Source organism: Fistularia commersonii, chromosome 23 (assembly GCF_037954325.1).
Source record: "Fistularia commersonii isolate RoL2024-O1a breed Wild chromosome 23, RoL_Fcom_v1.0, whole genome shotgun sequence".
In the NCBI taxonomy this organism is placed as follows: Eukaryota; Metazoa; Chordata; class Actinopteri; order Syngnathiformes; family Fistulariidae; genus Fistularia; species Fistularia commersonii.
The window spans coordinates 5307277-5323560 of record NC_141306.1 but is presented as its reverse complement, the minus strand read 5'-3'; the positions used below and the strand labels follow the sequence as shown (position 1 = coordinate 5323560).

Genomic DNA, 16284 nt, shown 5'->3' with positions numbered 1-16284 from the left:
TGTGTGTGTATGTATTTTTATATGTGTGTGTATGTGAATCTGAAAACATTTGTTAGTTAATGAACAGGTAAAACAGACGGCAACTACAGACCGTTCTTTGAATAAAATCATTCAGCTCCAGTTGCACGTTATGTTCTTGTGCTTTGAAAAAAAATCCAATCAAACTGACATAATTTCTGCATTTATTAATCAACCCTAAACAAACATAAAAGAGACTACTGCTCTTCTCTGCAGTTTTGTCCATCTTCATTCTGCAGGAACCATCAATTTTTGGGATCATTGTTTGCTGCAGGGATCCAGACATAACGCTCATCATCCAGCCTCATCCTGGAGGAGGTTCATGTATTGACCTTGTTCCAACTGGACTGCAGTGGCTCCAACCAGCCTCAGTGCTTGTTGCGGCTGCTCCACCTGTCTGCTTTTCACACTGCATGTTTGTAATCTGCAGAGCTGTCAACAACTGTTTACAGGGAGGAAAACGCTGACTATCCATGACGTGACCCCAAAACTTAAAATGTACTTGCGATCCCCCACTGTCAGCGGGAGTACATGGGTCCGAACACATAAATTGCTATAATGCTAGTTCTGATTAATTAGTTTATTTAATCAACACATACACACACACATGCACTCTCTCTTTGGGACCCTTTAACTATGTGGCATTTTGTTTCTGCAAATTGCAAGATATATGTTGTGGTATGTTAGTAGTTTTTCATGGGCTTCTTTATCCAGTTATTTAATTATCGAATAGTAACATACAGTCTGTTTTTTTAAAAACAAAACAGGTACGTTGTCTTGGAAATAACATCAGATACTTGTTTTACTGGACTCAAATGTCATCCAGATGGGAAATATCTACATATTTTGTCATCACTGCGTTGATTAATTACATGAGCATTACATGGTAAGAGGGTGCTGGTCACAAAAAAAAATGATTTCAGTAGTTATTTGAAATACTGCCCTTGTGACACTGTTCTCCATGAAAAATGAAAGAAGTAGGATCGTGGAATTTAGTTTTTCCAGTTGAATACCTCTACAAAAAAAGGAGGGCAGCGTATGTTAAATGAAGAGTGAATTAAAAATAAATAAATAAATATATATATATGTATAAGCGCTAGAATAATTAGAAGCTATGTTTCTATCGTTTGCAACAAAGGGGTGATGTGGGAAGAGCAAAAAAGCAATATTTTGTAAATAGATAATGATTAAATAGGAAGAGAAAATGAGAAGATTTAAATGTGCAGCTAGCTGTAATATGGAGGTTAAAGGATAGATTTAAAAAAAAAATTAAGGAATGGTTTTGTTTTGCTTCTTTTTCGGGGTAAACACATTGAGTGTATCCTAAATTGACTGCATGCTCACAGTACAGATAATTAAAGCTGACATCCGCTTGTCTTTCCTCCGTCCCCCCTGTGGGCGGAGCCACTCGCCAACAGCGAGCCGCTCATTGGCTAGAAATGACATCATCTATTGGGGGCTCTATTGTTGGAAAGAGGATGAGCTCATCGTTTAGAGATCCGTCAGTCTCCGGGAGCTGCTGCAGGACCCGGGACGTCGACAGACGCTATCTGATCTACGACAAGACGAGAAGCCGTCCCTTCTGAAGGAGTTTCAGTAAGTACTGCGTTTAATATTTGGGAATATTCTGTGCGCTCTGAGTGAACCTGCCATTGCTGTTAGATGCTCGTTGCTGAAAAGGGGAAAAGTTCAAAAGAAATTTGCGTGCTGGAACAGCAGTCATCTCTTCTCCGTGACGCAGGCAGCGGATTGTTTGTGCACGGAGTGTGCAAATGTGCAAAATAACGCCTATATTCGTGGAATATGGATCTGCAGACAAATGCAGTTGAAATATGTGCCACGATTGCAGTATTTTGTGCAAAATGCACCCCCTCCAAAAAAAATCTATCTATATATATTGTTTTTTTCAAGTCTGAAAGTAAAGATTTTTATTTTTTGACTTATGCATGAAGAATTGGAATAATGTTTTGCAAGCAAGTCACAAAATACTTACAAGATACTACAAGAATCCATTCATTGTTATTAGCAATAGTATAATATTGGTTTGCCTACTGCAGCACCAACTGACCTACATCTCTCAGGAATAGTAGCGTGTGTACTGAATTTGAATTTGGCATTTTATTATCTCATCAAACTCTCACATTTTTATTTTAGTTATTTATCTCTGATGAAACGACTGACAGCATAGCAACACTCAAAACATAAACACTGATGTCATCCATCACATGCTGCAGGGGCTAGACCTCGGTACGCAGGATCAGCATTGATGGTTTTTATGATCCTATCCTAAAATGCTTTTCCTGCACAAACTTTTGCAAATGCATGAAATTCAAGAGTCACTTATTGAATGGCGTTTCCCACGATACACAAACTGGGTCAGAAAACAAAGCCATTGAGCTGTTTGAGCTATAAAGGTTCTGCAGCAGGATTTTCAAGATTTTTTCAACAGAAGTTTTAAATGCATTTTTAGATTATTTGATCACCTACGTCAAACTGTGTTCTTGTGCCTTGCTTTCATGGGAGTTCATGGAAGGAAATTTTGTCTGTAATGACCAAATTTTGAGTTAAGAGCAAATGAGGAGATTGGACTGTATTTATACTGCATTATACACTGCACTGTGTTATATCATTTAAAAACTGTGAGAACTGTCTGATTTGGATTGTAATGTTGAGAAAAAAAATTGCATCACCTTGCAAAATCCACAGGAAACTCGCATGAATGAAAAGAAACCGCAGCAATTGACCATTAAAAGCTTGACTTAAATTACAGGCCGCTGTGTGATGTGGACGGTTAATTTATTAGTTCTGTGCCACTTGGGGAATCAGTGGCTCCTCCTGAACAATAAATGCATTTGTTGTGCTGCAGAAATGGTGTGGTCCCGGGATGGAGATGTAGAGCGCCCCCCTCTGTCCGTCATCCTGCCCAGGCTCTACCTGGGAGCAGAGAGGGACGTGACCCAGGTATGAGCACCATTCCAACTCCTATTCTCTGAACTGATTCCTTTTTTCACTTTAAAAGCTGAAGGCTACACTGACGGCTATAGACAACCGTATCTCACGCTACGTTTCGCATTAATCGCCATTCTGACAGTATCCCATCACTATTTTTAACTATCATCTCCCAATAAATGCCAAAAAACACTTTAAGAATGATTGGTAGAATTGAATTAATGCATTCAAAGTAAAATCACTCATGTTGTGAATTTGCTATAATAGCAAAGTAATCTTATTGTGTGTTGTCACTAACCAGTGCATAACCAAAAACTAAGAAAAGCTTAGAAAATAAACATTAATGCTGTTGTATGAGGGTGTTTAAGGTGAAGTTTGGCACATATGAAAAATCCAAGTGTGTGTCTGTGTTTTGTTTAGGATGGCCTGGCCTCTCTGGGCATCTCCTATGTGCTGAGTGTGAGTCGTTGCAGCCCCCGGCCTTCCTTCCTGCCCCACTCCAGATACCTTCGCATCCCTATTGATGACTCACTTTGGGCAGATCTGCTCTCCTGGATCCCGCAGGCTCTACACTTCATCGGTGAGGACTAGACTCCCCCCCGTCACACCCTGTCGCACTAACCGCCTCGTCCTCGTGTCCACGCGCTGACGGTAGTTTTCGGACTGTGTGTTCAGATGCTGCCATGTCGTCTGGCGGCTCGGTCCTGGTTCACTGTGCGGCAGGAATCTCTCGCTCCCCCGCTCTGGCTGTGGCCTACATCATGTACAGCTTGGGACTTGACCTGGACCAGGCCTACAGGTACAGCCAGGAATTCCACTTTCAATGCAATGAAAAGACATCATTTCATATCCACAGAGGGGACACTTTGAAATATTAATGATTCCAAATGTTCCCTACTTTGCATGATTTTCGTTCTTCAATTGTCTTCCATCAAATATGTCCTGAGTGCATTGAACAGGAAGTTAAGTTTTCACTTCCCATCAATCAGAATAAATGGGTCAGACACTCATGACATCATTTACCACATATATTTAAATCTTTTGATAAGAATATGACAAAAAGGCTATTTCTATGTCCTTCTAAATTATTGTAATTTTTAAGTTAAGGACTGTCTGCCAAGACTCTGAAAGCAGTCTAATTGCTTTGGGAAATAAATGGTTTGTGAATTAGTCAAAATGGTTGTTTAATTATAACTGAGCTGACCGTGACATTACACCCTGATTGATTTGTGTCAATTTGACTTAATAATGGTATCCCCGCCTTGATGTCCTACCTGTTTTAAGGTTTGTGAAAGAGCGCCGTCCCTCTATTTCTCCAAACTTCAACTTCCTGGGCCAGCTGCAGCATTTCCAGGGCACTCTGAGCCAGAAGGCCGTCACTGGGGACCCGGCCATCCCGCAGCAGGACGATTACCTGCTGTCCGTCGATAACGCTCCCCCCTGCCAGGACAGCAGCGGCACAGGCCACTCAGAAGAAGTTGAGAAGACACACAAAGAGACTTCGTGCCCGGCGCAGAGACACTCAGATTCAAATCAACAGCCATCGGTGAAAAGTTTGACTGTCAGTCACAATCAGGACATCTGGGAGCCTCCAAAGCCGGCAGCTCAGGGCGTCTGCAAGCCCGACAAATCAAAACCCACAAAACTACAACTGCAACTCCCAGCGAGCTCTGCTTCTCTCCTCGAGAGACGCAAAAGCCTCAGTCTCTCTCTCACCCCCCTGGGAACCTGCCCTCCTTCCGCCGAGAGCGGCAGCCTGCCAGCAGGGGGCGGCGCCGGGTCCAAAACTATCCACCGGAGCGAGGGGACGGCGGAGCTGGACACAAAGACTGAGAGTCACAGAGGTTGGCGGGTGGAGGAGCTCCCCAAGGAGCACGGGGTCCCGCTCCGCCCTGCTGTGGCGAAGGAGCCCGGCCTGCTATCGCCGCTCAGCTTCACCCTCAACAAGCTGCTGGGGTGGGGAGAGAGGCTGCTGCTGGGGGGGGCCTTCGTCCACCCCGTGATGGGACAGGCCACGCTGCCATACCGCTGCTGAGGCTGCTGGGTTTTGTGTTTGCGTGTGTGTGTGTGAGTGTGTGTGTGTGTGTGAGTGTGTGTGTGTGTGCGTGCGCGCGTGCGAGTGTGTTTCTATCTGTGCATGTTTTGATGTAGACACAGTGCAGGTCTGCGGGAACACCTGCCTTATATTTATTTATTTATTTATTTATTGCAGAGTTCAATATTAAGAATTATACTTGATAAATAAATGCAACCTGAGTATTTCATATTGACACCCGTTATCTTCCCCCACCCCTTGTGAGATGGTTTTATTTTGAAAGAATTTTTTTGTAAATGTTGAGTAATTACTGATGATTAAAAATGAGATTTCAAATCACTTCATCTAACAATCCTCCTCATTGTTCACTGTCATTCCAACAAAATGGGTACCATAACATGTTCATATGATGGAAAAAAATGCTTTGTTGAACTGTGAATCTCAGCATATCCACTTGACCGCTCTCTAACAGTTAGGAAAAGTCGCCATATAATAAGTTGAGGCTCTTCGGCCACTTTTGTTTTCTTGCAATCTTCATATAATGAGGCCATTTCAAGCTGACATTCGGCTAATAGGCATCAGAAGAGTTCAGTTTCAAAATATCATAAAAATTGAACAATTGTTTCAGCTAAACTCATGCTAAACACAATACTTATGCAGATCGCTCTTAACTTCCTGTTCAAATGCTGCCTTGATTGTTTACTAGTGGGTCATAAAGCGGCTTCCAGACCACTGACCTGGTCAAGTTAAAGACAGACAGTTGCACGTCGATCCATATTCATTCCTTCATTCATTATTTATACCTATTATTGTGGAGTCCCGGCTGTCATTGGGGTAGGGATCTCCATCTAATCACAGGGCCACGTAGAACGATGCACTTGTTCATTCACATCTGGAAAGGGTCGCCACTGCGTTTTTTTCAACTGTGGGTTGAAACCGGAGAAAACATCCAATGCCCACACAGAAAGGCCCCAGGAATCAAACCAGCGACCTCGATCTGATATTCCACTTCCATTCATTGTTTATAAATGTAAAACCTTATCACAGAAGAGTATCGGGTTTAACGTGCATCTAAGGTTCAAACAGGTAACGGAGTTAATTTGCTGGGATTGAATATTAACAAAGAATCACAATATTGAGGTGCAACCAAAATGTCTACGTTTGGACGGTTCGCAAACACAATGGCGCTCCTGAGTGTCTGTACGCGCAGGCGCACTTTCACATCGCGGTCGCGCATCAACCGGTGTTTTAAGAATAAGAGTAAGAATAAGAAAAATAACAATTTTATTTAAGGAAATTTTTGTGCCAGAGTTAGAAGAAAAACATTACAATAATAACTACTAGTAGAAAATGGTATAAACAGTAAAAAAAAGGGGGAGAATAAGAAACATAAATAAACTGTAAAGTGTCTTAAGTAACAAGTGAAAACTATAAAGTGTCTTAAGGTATTTTAAATACCAAATAAATGATAAGAAGCGCACAAGAGTATGAAAAAATATTGTACATGTAGCTGTTATGAAATATATGTTTTCAAGTCATCCCACAGTCGCACGCGCTACAAACTTCCGGTCTAAAAGTCTGACGTGGGAAGTCATTTTTTTGGTAGTTTTTTTTCTTCCTCGGAATCCAACAGCTGTATGCGTGAAGCGACGTGACGTGACGCGGCGGATCCGCCCACAGATGGGTGAAGTTTTCCCCTTCGGACCGACGAAAGGGATCGCCCCGGAGCCAATGAGATGTGGGCGCGTTTAATATGTGTGTGTGTGTGTGTGTATGTGTGTGTGTGTGTATGTGTATGTGTGTGTGTGTTGGGGGGGGGTAGTTTTCGAGCTTGTAGCTTGGAGTGACGTCACGGATACTTCAAATGCCCAAATAAGGAAATTGACACATGAAAGTAGAAATCGCAGTGGTCAGTCAAGAAAAAAAAAAAAAAAATTAAAGAGAATTATTAGCGCGTGTGTCCGCGCAACCGGTCGCGCGTGCGTGAGTAAAACGTCTCTTGCGTGGAAATGAGTGGTAGTTGAGTTTTGGGGAGGAAAGAGGAAGCAGTTCCGCCCTCAGCGGCTACCGAGGCCGAGGAGCACAACCGACTCCTCCCGATAAACGAGGTGGAACCGAGGTAGCGTTCAGGTGGTCCGCGGGGAGAGCCAGCGGGGACTCGTCAGCTTCGAGAGCTCGTTTTTAAAAGAAAAAAAAAAATGCGCGTCAAGTTACTGTACGGCTCCGGTGGCTTCTGCTAACAGCGACGGCTTCGAAAAGGCGGGTTCGTCGGGCGGCTTCGCTCCGGGTTCGGGCTTGTGGTTTGGGAGTCTCACGCCGACTCGGGCCTCGGGAGGATTTTTTTTTTCCTCAGCGGACAGTCTTAAGTTGAAAAAGCAGCATGGGAGAAGAGGAGGAAAGATTCAAACTGGTGGTTGTGGGGGGCGGAGGAGTGGGGAAGAGCGCCCTGACCATCCAGTTCATACAGGTAGGACTTTCCTTCATTGTGACACAATAGAAATGAATTCATTATTTCAGGGACGTCGTGGAGAACTCTGTTGTCCAGGGGCCCAGGCCTGGGTGGACGTCCTTGTAGATGTTGATTTTTAAGTTATTTGCTCCCAAGTTTGTCCAGAATTACACATTTTTCTGGTTTTTTTTTTAAGTTCCTGCAGATTTGTTGACTAATTTCCCCACGTTATCATGAAATTTCACTGACTTCTTTAAACTGACTAAAAATGTTTCACCAGTCGTCCTGTTCGTTTGTTTGGAAAAAAAGGTATAAAATATATGGTTAATCCGCCACTAGCAGGGACACCAGGCGTCTTATTTCGCTTCAGCCCAGATCCCCCTGAGATTTGTGCATCATATATCAGCTACATTATCTGCCTGCCTCCTCTGAGGAACACTGGCATCTGTGAAATTTCTCTTGTATTTCTCCAGGTCCTCAAGTTTTGTTTTAGTGGCATCATGCCAAAGTTTTCCAACAGATAGATAGACAATCACTGCAGACAAGCAAGAACTAGTCATAAGTTGCTTTGATTTGATGGGGCTGAATCATTGATATCAGTTGCCCCAGCCAGTCTACATAGAACCAGAACAAAATTGTTTGGCACTTGTTAAATTTGGACCTTATTCTTTGTTGAATTTTAGGACATTTGTGTGTAGATTTCCAAATAATTGCTTGTTAATTTAAGTATGGTATTTTATAGTGATTTGGCAACAAGGGAAATAGCTGCGGAAAAAAAAACTAGTTAGTAACAAGTATTGAAATCAAATTATTTTAAAACTAGGAAGTTTACATGGTCTATTTTGGACCTATTCAAAAGATAGAATTCGATCTGATGGGTTATGTAGGCCATAATTCTTGATGGGCACAGTCACAGAGTAGGCAATGAACTGGCTATGTACCGCATCTATGTACAAGAGTCGTCATGCAGCATCTCGATGTTATTATGAAGACCTTTATTTCACTTGCTTCCAGCCCGCTGGCCGAGAAAACAGTTAGATATTTACATCGTTAATTTGACTTCTACCAAGTCCGTGTCCGTGCCATACTGGCCTTTCTGATGTCACCGTCCTATTCTCCGATGTAGGCAAGGTTTCCCAGGGGACCAGTTGCATCCATCATGTGTCAGTCGTTTATTGACTGGTTGTGTTTTGCAGTCGTACTTCGTGTCGGACTACGACCCCACCATTGAAGACTCCTACACCAAGATCTGCAACGTGGATGGAAAGGAGACACGACTGGACAGTAAGACATTAATTCATAGCAGCTGTTTGTCATCATAACTGCAGGGTGTGTGAAGGCAAAGGGTGTGTTGGGATGTGATCTGTATGTGTGTGAGAGACGCGTGTGTTTCATTCCCTTGTTAGGACTTGTACTTGGCCAATATTAAACTCCACTGTAGCGCCTCCAGCACGTTTATGTTGCAATCTCTGGAGGACGCTCTGTAACCCGGATCACACTCACACATGCTGTGTCACTGTGTCCTGGGGAGGAAAACTGGATCTTCCACAATCTGCCAGGGAGGCGCCATTTTGATAAAACAAATGATATCAACGACCAAAATCCTCTTAGGAGAGACAATACCTAAAATTTATCTCCATGTATTAATGATTAGAAAAGCCTTCTTTTGCCATAAATGTGAAATAACACAGCAGTCACGTCCTTGGTGAATGTACTGACTATATATATGCATTCAAAAACATTTCATCCTTGTATTATTTGGCCTTTGTCCTGATTGAGATCCAACAGCCTTCACCTAATGTAATGTATTTGTGTGTGTTGTCAGTCTTAGATACAGCAGGCCAGGAGGAGTTCGGGGCAATGAGGGAGCAGTACATGCGCTCAGGCGAGGGCTTCTTACTGGTGTTTGCTCTCAATGACCGGGGCAGGTAAAGGAAAAAGTGTGTCTGAGTGTGCCTTTCACCCACTTTGGATTCAATATGATAAATGCTGGATGTAAAAGGAGGAATGGCTCATCAGTGTGATGCAATCTGTAACAGTACCAGTTTCTTTGCTTCCTGCTCAGGGTGAGCCCACTGCCTTGCTGACTTTGTCCCTGTTGCACTTTTCAATGCAACACATTGCAACCCAAGCACAAACACAAATGGCTGGATAGTGCATTGATTTATATCAAATATTGCCCACTGCAACATCTTAGTATGTTTTAATAACAAAGGTTTACTGTGTGCATCTAGATAGATCAATTTTATTTCTTACTAGTCTTTGCCAAAAAAATCTTTCGTCCCTTTTTTATCCGTATAGAAAAAATATATTACCTGAATTTACCCAAAATATTTGCAAGAAATAGATGGAAAAAAAAACAGCATGATTGAACTAGAAATTTGCCTGAATTAATATTGAGAAACATCATAAGAAGTAGCAAAAATAACCAAAGAATGAAAAACTGAAAATGTTCCCATAAATGCCGAAAACATTTGCAGCAGAAAAACAGCATAAAAAGGCAATCAGTAAGACACTGGTGACCAGATGAAGATTGTAAAAATATGTATTGCAATTTTTAATGAAAAAAAAAAACCTCATATGGGCAGTTGTCTGTGGATTAGATTCCCAGACATTTCCTGTATTTTGCCTGTTTGTCGGTTTGACTTTCCCTCAGTGTTTTGTCAGCCGAATAATTGGGAGTTGTCAAACCTCAGCTTTTGCAACACTTTCAGTGGGAATGCTTGTAATTGCTGGTTGGATTCAGTGCTGTTTTTTTAGCAGCTGTCTTGTTCACTTTGGGACTTATTTAACCCTGCTGATTTTAGTGTTGAGATCCAACGGGCAATGAATTTTGGGGGTTTACTGCTTCCTTATTCATGTAGGTGGCGCCACTGACTGCTCTGTTCTCCCTGCTGTCATTAATTGAGAGATTTATTGCCGTTAGGGTCATAAAATGAAAATGAAAAACAGTGGTTTCTGTTAGCTTCATCGTCAACTCCACCACCAACACAGAAGCCTTGTGTGCCTGTTTTTGAAATGATAGTAAGTAAAAAAATGGGGAGGGGGGGGTACTCATTATGTAGGTATGCAGATACACAGATAAACATTGTTGTATATTTTTTTATAACTAAGCGGATACTGGGATTAGGGTTTGGCAGTTTGGAATAAAGATATACATCAGAATATTTTAAAGCTTTTATTCCCTGAAAGTCTTTATATTGGTATCTGATTAGACATGGAAAATGAACACTCATAAAAGCGATACATTTATTGCCCGTGTATCCTGTGAAGAAAGGTTTAAGGTAATAATTATCTAAAGCTTTTATGACTTCTGAATTTAGCCAAACTCTTAAAAGCATATATAATCAGGTCATGCCCTTGAAACTGGTCAATCATTTCCTCACAGTTTTAGACTGTTGTTGTTTATTCTAACATGTTGTTCATTTTTTTTTTTTTTTTTTTAGATAATTTCTTGCATTTTTTGAGGGGGGGAAAGTAAATCTTTCACTATATAAAGTGTGTGTGTGTGTGTGTGTGTTTTGTCAAACAAAAAAAAACAAATTATTTCAGTCTGAATTGACAATTGTGATACATCAAACTTTTTATTGCGTTTATAAATCCATTGTACAATATAACATTCTTTTTTTCCCAAAGTGTCAAAATCATTACTCATAATACTGGAGGAAAAAAGGTGTCAAAGTCATGAGATCCATTGCTTGGAAACAATGAGAACAACGCTTCCTCTTCCCCTTATAATTTTCAACATAGCATCTCCACCCAAACTTCTCTCCATCAACTAAGAGGTGGAAATGTGTCACCAGGGAAATGACTCCATCTGCTCTGGAAAGTTTCCAGCTGTATCTTCTACAGTTAAAGGCTCAGAAGTGATTTTTCTACATTAGCTTGAATTCATATGTGTTGATAATTGACTCGGTCTGCACTGCCTTGCAGCTTCCATGAGGTCCAGAAGTTTCACACTCAGATCTTGAGGGTGAAGGACCGTGACGACTTCCCTATGCTGCTGGTTGGAAACAAGGCTGACCTGGAGCAACAAAGAGTGGTAATTAACACACTTCTATGCCTGTGACCTTTCAGTGTTTCATACGCCATTCATTTACAAATTACTCGATGAACTGTCCCAGTCATGGTTTTTGTAATGTGCTGATATGGTTGTATCATTTTTTTCCTGCAGTCTACATTTTCACTTGTAACTTTCCTCTACCAGTTTGCAGTTTCTCTAATAAGTTGTGCAGACCTTCATCAATCCTAACAGATGTACTCATCGTCAGTCTGGACAAACACAAGCTGTGTTTGGTTTGAGCAAATTAAGAAGGCACAGTTGATAATATGATATAATATATTCATGATATAACAAGCTCAGAACACAAAGCTGATCTATTCAGATGTTTTGCATTGAAATGAGCACTGCTAATGGACTGTGCACAGTGATGGTGCATTCAAAAGGAATCCGGACAGATGAAATGAAACACATATGTCGATATGTTGCTATGGTGATATCTTTAAGAATGGTGGCACAGAGTTCAGCTCCTGTCTCCTCATAGCTAGAATGTTCTGGATTTTAATCCAGTCTGCGACTGGGTTCTTTGCATTTGCAGTTTCATGGCTGTGTGGGCTCTCTCCAGGCTCTTTGTCTTACTTCCACAGTGTAAGAAAACCGTCAATAGATCAATTGAAAAGTAAATTGTCATTGCGATATTGAATGGCTGTATATCTTTAATTGTGACTGGCCTGGGTTAAAGCCCACCTCTTACCCATCAGCCTTGATTGCCTCCTGGCACCAATTGCTTTTATACAGGATAGATAATTCATTCAAATCATTTTGTGAACTTTTTGACGTTATTCTAAACATGCAAATAGCTAAAAGCTATATATATTTCTTAGTTTTTATTGTTTATTTGTATTTACTGTAGTGTGCTTCCGTCTAATTAGACAGCATAAGTGACAGCTGGGCATTTGTTATCTATAAAGATTTCAAGGGAAGATGCCCAGGGCTTCGCCAGAGAGAACAGGATTCACTACATGGAGGCTTCGGCTAAGAATCGCTACAATGTGGATGAAGCTTTCTTGGAGCTGGTGCAAATCATTAGGTATTTGTGTTTTTCTCACTTGCTTCAAATCATTCCACTAACTATTTTTCCTTACTCTTGGTGTAAAAATACTACTGTATCCTCTGATTTTAACTTGGAATACTTATGTAGTAGTGAGCCTTAGGGGTCAAGAGTGGGTCATGTCTTTCAAATAATTTATTGTACATTTTAAAGCAGTTCTCCAGCAAGGGCAGCAAAAGAGAGAAACATATAGCATCCTCTTGTTTTATAGATACATGGCAGCTAACACAGCATGGCCTTCTTTTTTTTGTAGCAAATTGGTGTCTCATTTTACTTTTTATACAATGCTTTGTTATGCAGGGTCATCTCCTGGCCCACACTGTCCAGTTCAGTTGAGCACTGAAAAAAAAAATAGAGCCCCTGGCCAAAGAATTGTATTGCTAAGAATTTTATCTTTTACTCAAGTCCATATGTGGAATTTTGGCTGTTAATTACTAAAATGTGTACAAGGCCAGGGTTTCCCAAAGTTGAGGGTTGTGAGTAATATAAGTAAAGTCCACTTTCAACATGTTTAAATTCATGAGAAGTTACATTCATTGTCTAATTTTCTGATTGTTCTCTTTTTTATTTTGCATAGGGGGGGTGTTGACATCTTCTAATTAAGTTTTGATGCTTAAAATCATGGAAGGAAGATCAGAAAATACAACAGCTAAAAATTTTAGACCAAATAAAATAAAAATCGATTTTGTGGGTGGTAAGTGCTGTGGGTCGCTGTCATTTTCACTCGGAAGGCCCTGCCCCCTTCAGAGTGGGAGAAAATCTTCAAATAATGTACTCCTCTCATGGTTTCTCCTGCTCTTCATCCACAGAAGGTTTCAGGAGATGGAGAGTCCTCCTCCTCCAGCTCATCAGGCAGGGAAACAGAAGAGTGGTGGCTGTCCCTGTGTCCTTCTCTAAGCACTGTTACCATGGACACCAAGGACTTGTCCTCAAAGGAGTGTGTGCATCTATGTCGAGAAAATGGCAGAGATATAATGCATCATCTGCAGTTTTCATTTGCACTTTTGCCAGAATATGATTCAGTGTAAACTTTCATTTTAGGGAACGGGTGTAAAGAACGTGCTGCTTGTTGCAGTTTGCTCTACTGGTGATCTAAAATGACAGCACCGCCACTCGTAATACGTAGATGTTATGACAGCCACAAGTGGTGCAGAGCACACAGGTACAAATATTATCCCAGACGCACAGGCGACTGCCAAAAATTCATGTCCAAAACTATGTAACCTTATCGATCATTTCAACTTGACTAATTGAAATGGGCACGCCCATACATAAGACGGCAGTTGGAATGATTGCCTGCAGGGGGCAGCAAAGCACAGCAGCAGCAAACCTAGCAGCAGATCCAGGCTGCAGGGCTTTTAGCCGCTGATGTGTTCATTTTTTGTAGCAACCTCTCCATCTTTTTAAGACTGTTCCCATAAAATCAGGATAGCAGCAAGCGTGACTCTACATGCAGATTATTCTATCTCTAATATTCTATCATCATCCGTGATGAGGATCAGTATTTGATCATGTAAGATGATGTGATCTTGGCAGTGCAGCTTTTATCTCTGTTTGCACATTTCAACATTTGACTGACAGGCAACTGTTTCCTACATTTCATTTTTGACAGAAGTTTGGTACTCATCCATTTTGCTGGGACGTCAGGACGCAACTGACAAGTTGATTTAATGGGCTTACAGTTTGATACGCCCCTGAATTATTTAACAAACAATGAATATAAACAAACTATGATCATAGATTTTTCATACATACCTTCTTATGCATGTAACAGTTTCTTTCTATTTTGTATAATAAATTACCATGCAATATAAAAACAAATCTTTTACCTTTTCCCCTAATTTCCTTGACATGTTGATTTTTCACAATTTTTTGTAATGTATCCTCAACTGCTCTCCTTTTTAATTTTCTGTGCATTTATTTTTTAATGAATTTCATAATCATTTGTGCACATTCACATTTTTTTCAGCTAGTTTTTATGCCATTTTCAGATAATACAGAAAAGACTTACTCTTGGTTCCACACTTTGAGTGTAGACCCTCTGAAAGCAATTTTAAAAAGAAAAACCTTGATACTGTGGTAGATTTTTAGCTGGCACACAGTCGTATTTTTAATCAGGTAACCATGCACTGCTGCACCCCTACTGTGTGTTGTCAAAAATTTTACTAATAATTTATAGGCTTCACAGTGGCCACAAACAGCATAGCTTGTGTGCAGTACAAGTATATATCTATTTGTCAGCCATTGATAGTGGCTGATTTTATATATACTTCCCCCTGAAAGCAGACAGTTTCTAATTTTTTTTTTTTTTTAATATATTTTATATCCAGATTATTTTCAGATTCAGAATGTTTTAACCAATCTCATCCTGAGCTTTTGTATCCAGCACAGTTCTCTCAAGTAGAACCTCTGCTAGAATTACATGTGCATTCGGCTCGGAGCTCTGCAGCTGCAGTCAACATGTCTGCCAAATACATGAGGTAAATGACATCTTTTCAAGTTGACCTCACACATCTGGGCTTTCAGAAACTCGGGATTATTGCTGGATTTGCAGTAAGAGTTCGTTTTTATGTTTTCTTGTTTTGCGGGAGATTGTTAGGATACTGCAGTGCTGTTTTTGCAGTGAAATTCTGGACCAAAAAGCTTTTTATATTTGAGTTGAAAAAAAAACAAAGGAAAAAAATGTTTGTTTTTTTCTCAGTATTAGATGGTACCACCGTTTCAGTCTGACGTGAGCATTAAGGCAGTGCAGCCCCATCAATGGATGATGTTCTGCTCCTGTAAGAACAGGTTGTTTTCACAACATATCAAGGCTTGATCTTCCTCTGAGTCACACTGGACTGTAGATGTCACTGTTGCAGTGGTCTCCAGTGACCCTCTTTTCACACATAGGGACACCCAGAGTAGACTCAATTTCATGCAGCATGGTGATCAGCGTGACACATTTTAACTGTGGAAAATGTATTTTATTGTTTTATATATAAACTTTTTTTTAATGGATAAAAGTATCATGGCCTTAAATTCTGCTCTCATTTAAAATTTTCTCCAAATATCATCTTGTCACTGCAGCTTCTTGGGCTTAAGGCATTTTGGTTTTCACATAATTTTTCCTTTGGATAGGAATTTGTCTCTTGGAATTTTGCAATCAAACCTATCTGTTTCATAACAGAAATCACTTTTGTACAAAATTAAAACATCTACTCGAACAATTACTTTGTTTTTCTGAAATCTGATAAAATGCTCCCCTGCAGGTGGTTGTATATATGATTTCCTCCATTCAGATTCACTGAAGGTGTCTGTCCCAGTACTAACTCCCAAGAAGATATTACTACATGCGTACACATACTGAGGAGAAAAAAGTACTGGATTTCATGAATCCGTCATTTTTCTGACACTAGTTATCTCAGCAACATTACATGTAGTCATTCCATCTGTTTTTTCAATGGTCATGATCAGTGGCCAAAGGAGCAGCTGTAAGAGTACACATTGATTACATTACTATGTAACATTTCAGTGGCTATGACATGACTTCATTTAATGAACACTCAGGAGTTATTGCTTATTACAAGATAAATCAGTAGCTTTATGTACATATTACATTGATAATTAGATCATAGAAATTTATTACAGGAGTATCTTGTAATTGTGACTACATGAGTATTCAGTAGTTATGACTGCTGACTTATGACAGCTGCATTTCCATTAATTTCTCATGAAATCAT

At 40.5% G+C, this 16284-nt stretch overlaps 2 protein-coding genes across 2 annotated transcripts; both read left to right on the top strand.

Moving 5' to 3' along the window:
• The first annotated feature begins 1529 nt into the window (after positions 1-1529).
• On the top strand, positions 1530-5341 carry LOC147220739 (uncharacterized). The gene is made up of 5 exons (XM_086170803.1): positions 1530-1614; positions 2885-2979; positions 3388-3547; positions 3643-3766; positions 4252-5341. Exons 2-5 carry the CDS (start codon positions 2887-2889, stop codon positions 5000-5002), a joined length of 1128 nt encoding a protein of 375 aa, XP_086026929.1. The 5' UTR covers positions 1530-1614; positions 2885-2886; the 3' UTR covers positions 5003-5341.
• Positions 5342-6804: 1463 nt separating this feature from the next.
• rras (RAS related) lies at positions 6805-14383 on the top strand. The gene is made up of 6 exons (XM_086171105.1): positions 6805-7469; positions 8648-8735; positions 9277-9379; positions 11385-11493; positions 12423-12541; positions 13372-14383. The coding sequence occupies exons 1-6, from the start codon at positions 7383-7385 to the stop codon at positions 13457-13459; spliced, it is 594 nt and encodes a 197-aa protein (XP_086027231.1). The 5' UTR covers positions 6805-7382; the 3' UTR covers positions 13460-14383.
• Positions 14384-16284: the final 1901 nt, after the last annotated feature.

Coding starts and splice junctions, on each gene's coding strand:
- rras (XM_086171105.1), top strand. CDS start 7,383: ATGGGAGAAGAGGAGGAAAGATTCAAACTGGTGGTTGTGGGGGGCGGA. Junction 7,470..8,647: donor TGACCATCCAGTTCATACAG/GTAGGACTTTCC, acceptor TGTGTTTTGCAG/TCGTACTTCGTGTCGGACTA. Junction 12,542..13,371: donor GAGCTGGTGCAAATCATTAG/GTATTTGTGTTT, acceptor CTTCATCCACAG/AAGGTTTCAGGAGATGGAGA.
- LOC147220739 (XM_086170803.1), top strand. CDS start 2,887: ATGGTGTGGTCCCGGGATGGAGATGTAGAGCGCCCCCCTCTGTCCGTC. Junction 2,980..3,387: donor CAGAGAGGGACGTGACCCAG/GTATGAGCACCA, acceptor TGTTTTGTTTAG/GATGGCCTGGCCTCTCTGGG. Junction 3,548..3,642: donor GCAGGCTCTACACTTCATCG/GTGAGGACTAGA, acceptor CTGTGTGTTCAG/ATGCTGCCATGTCGTCTGGC.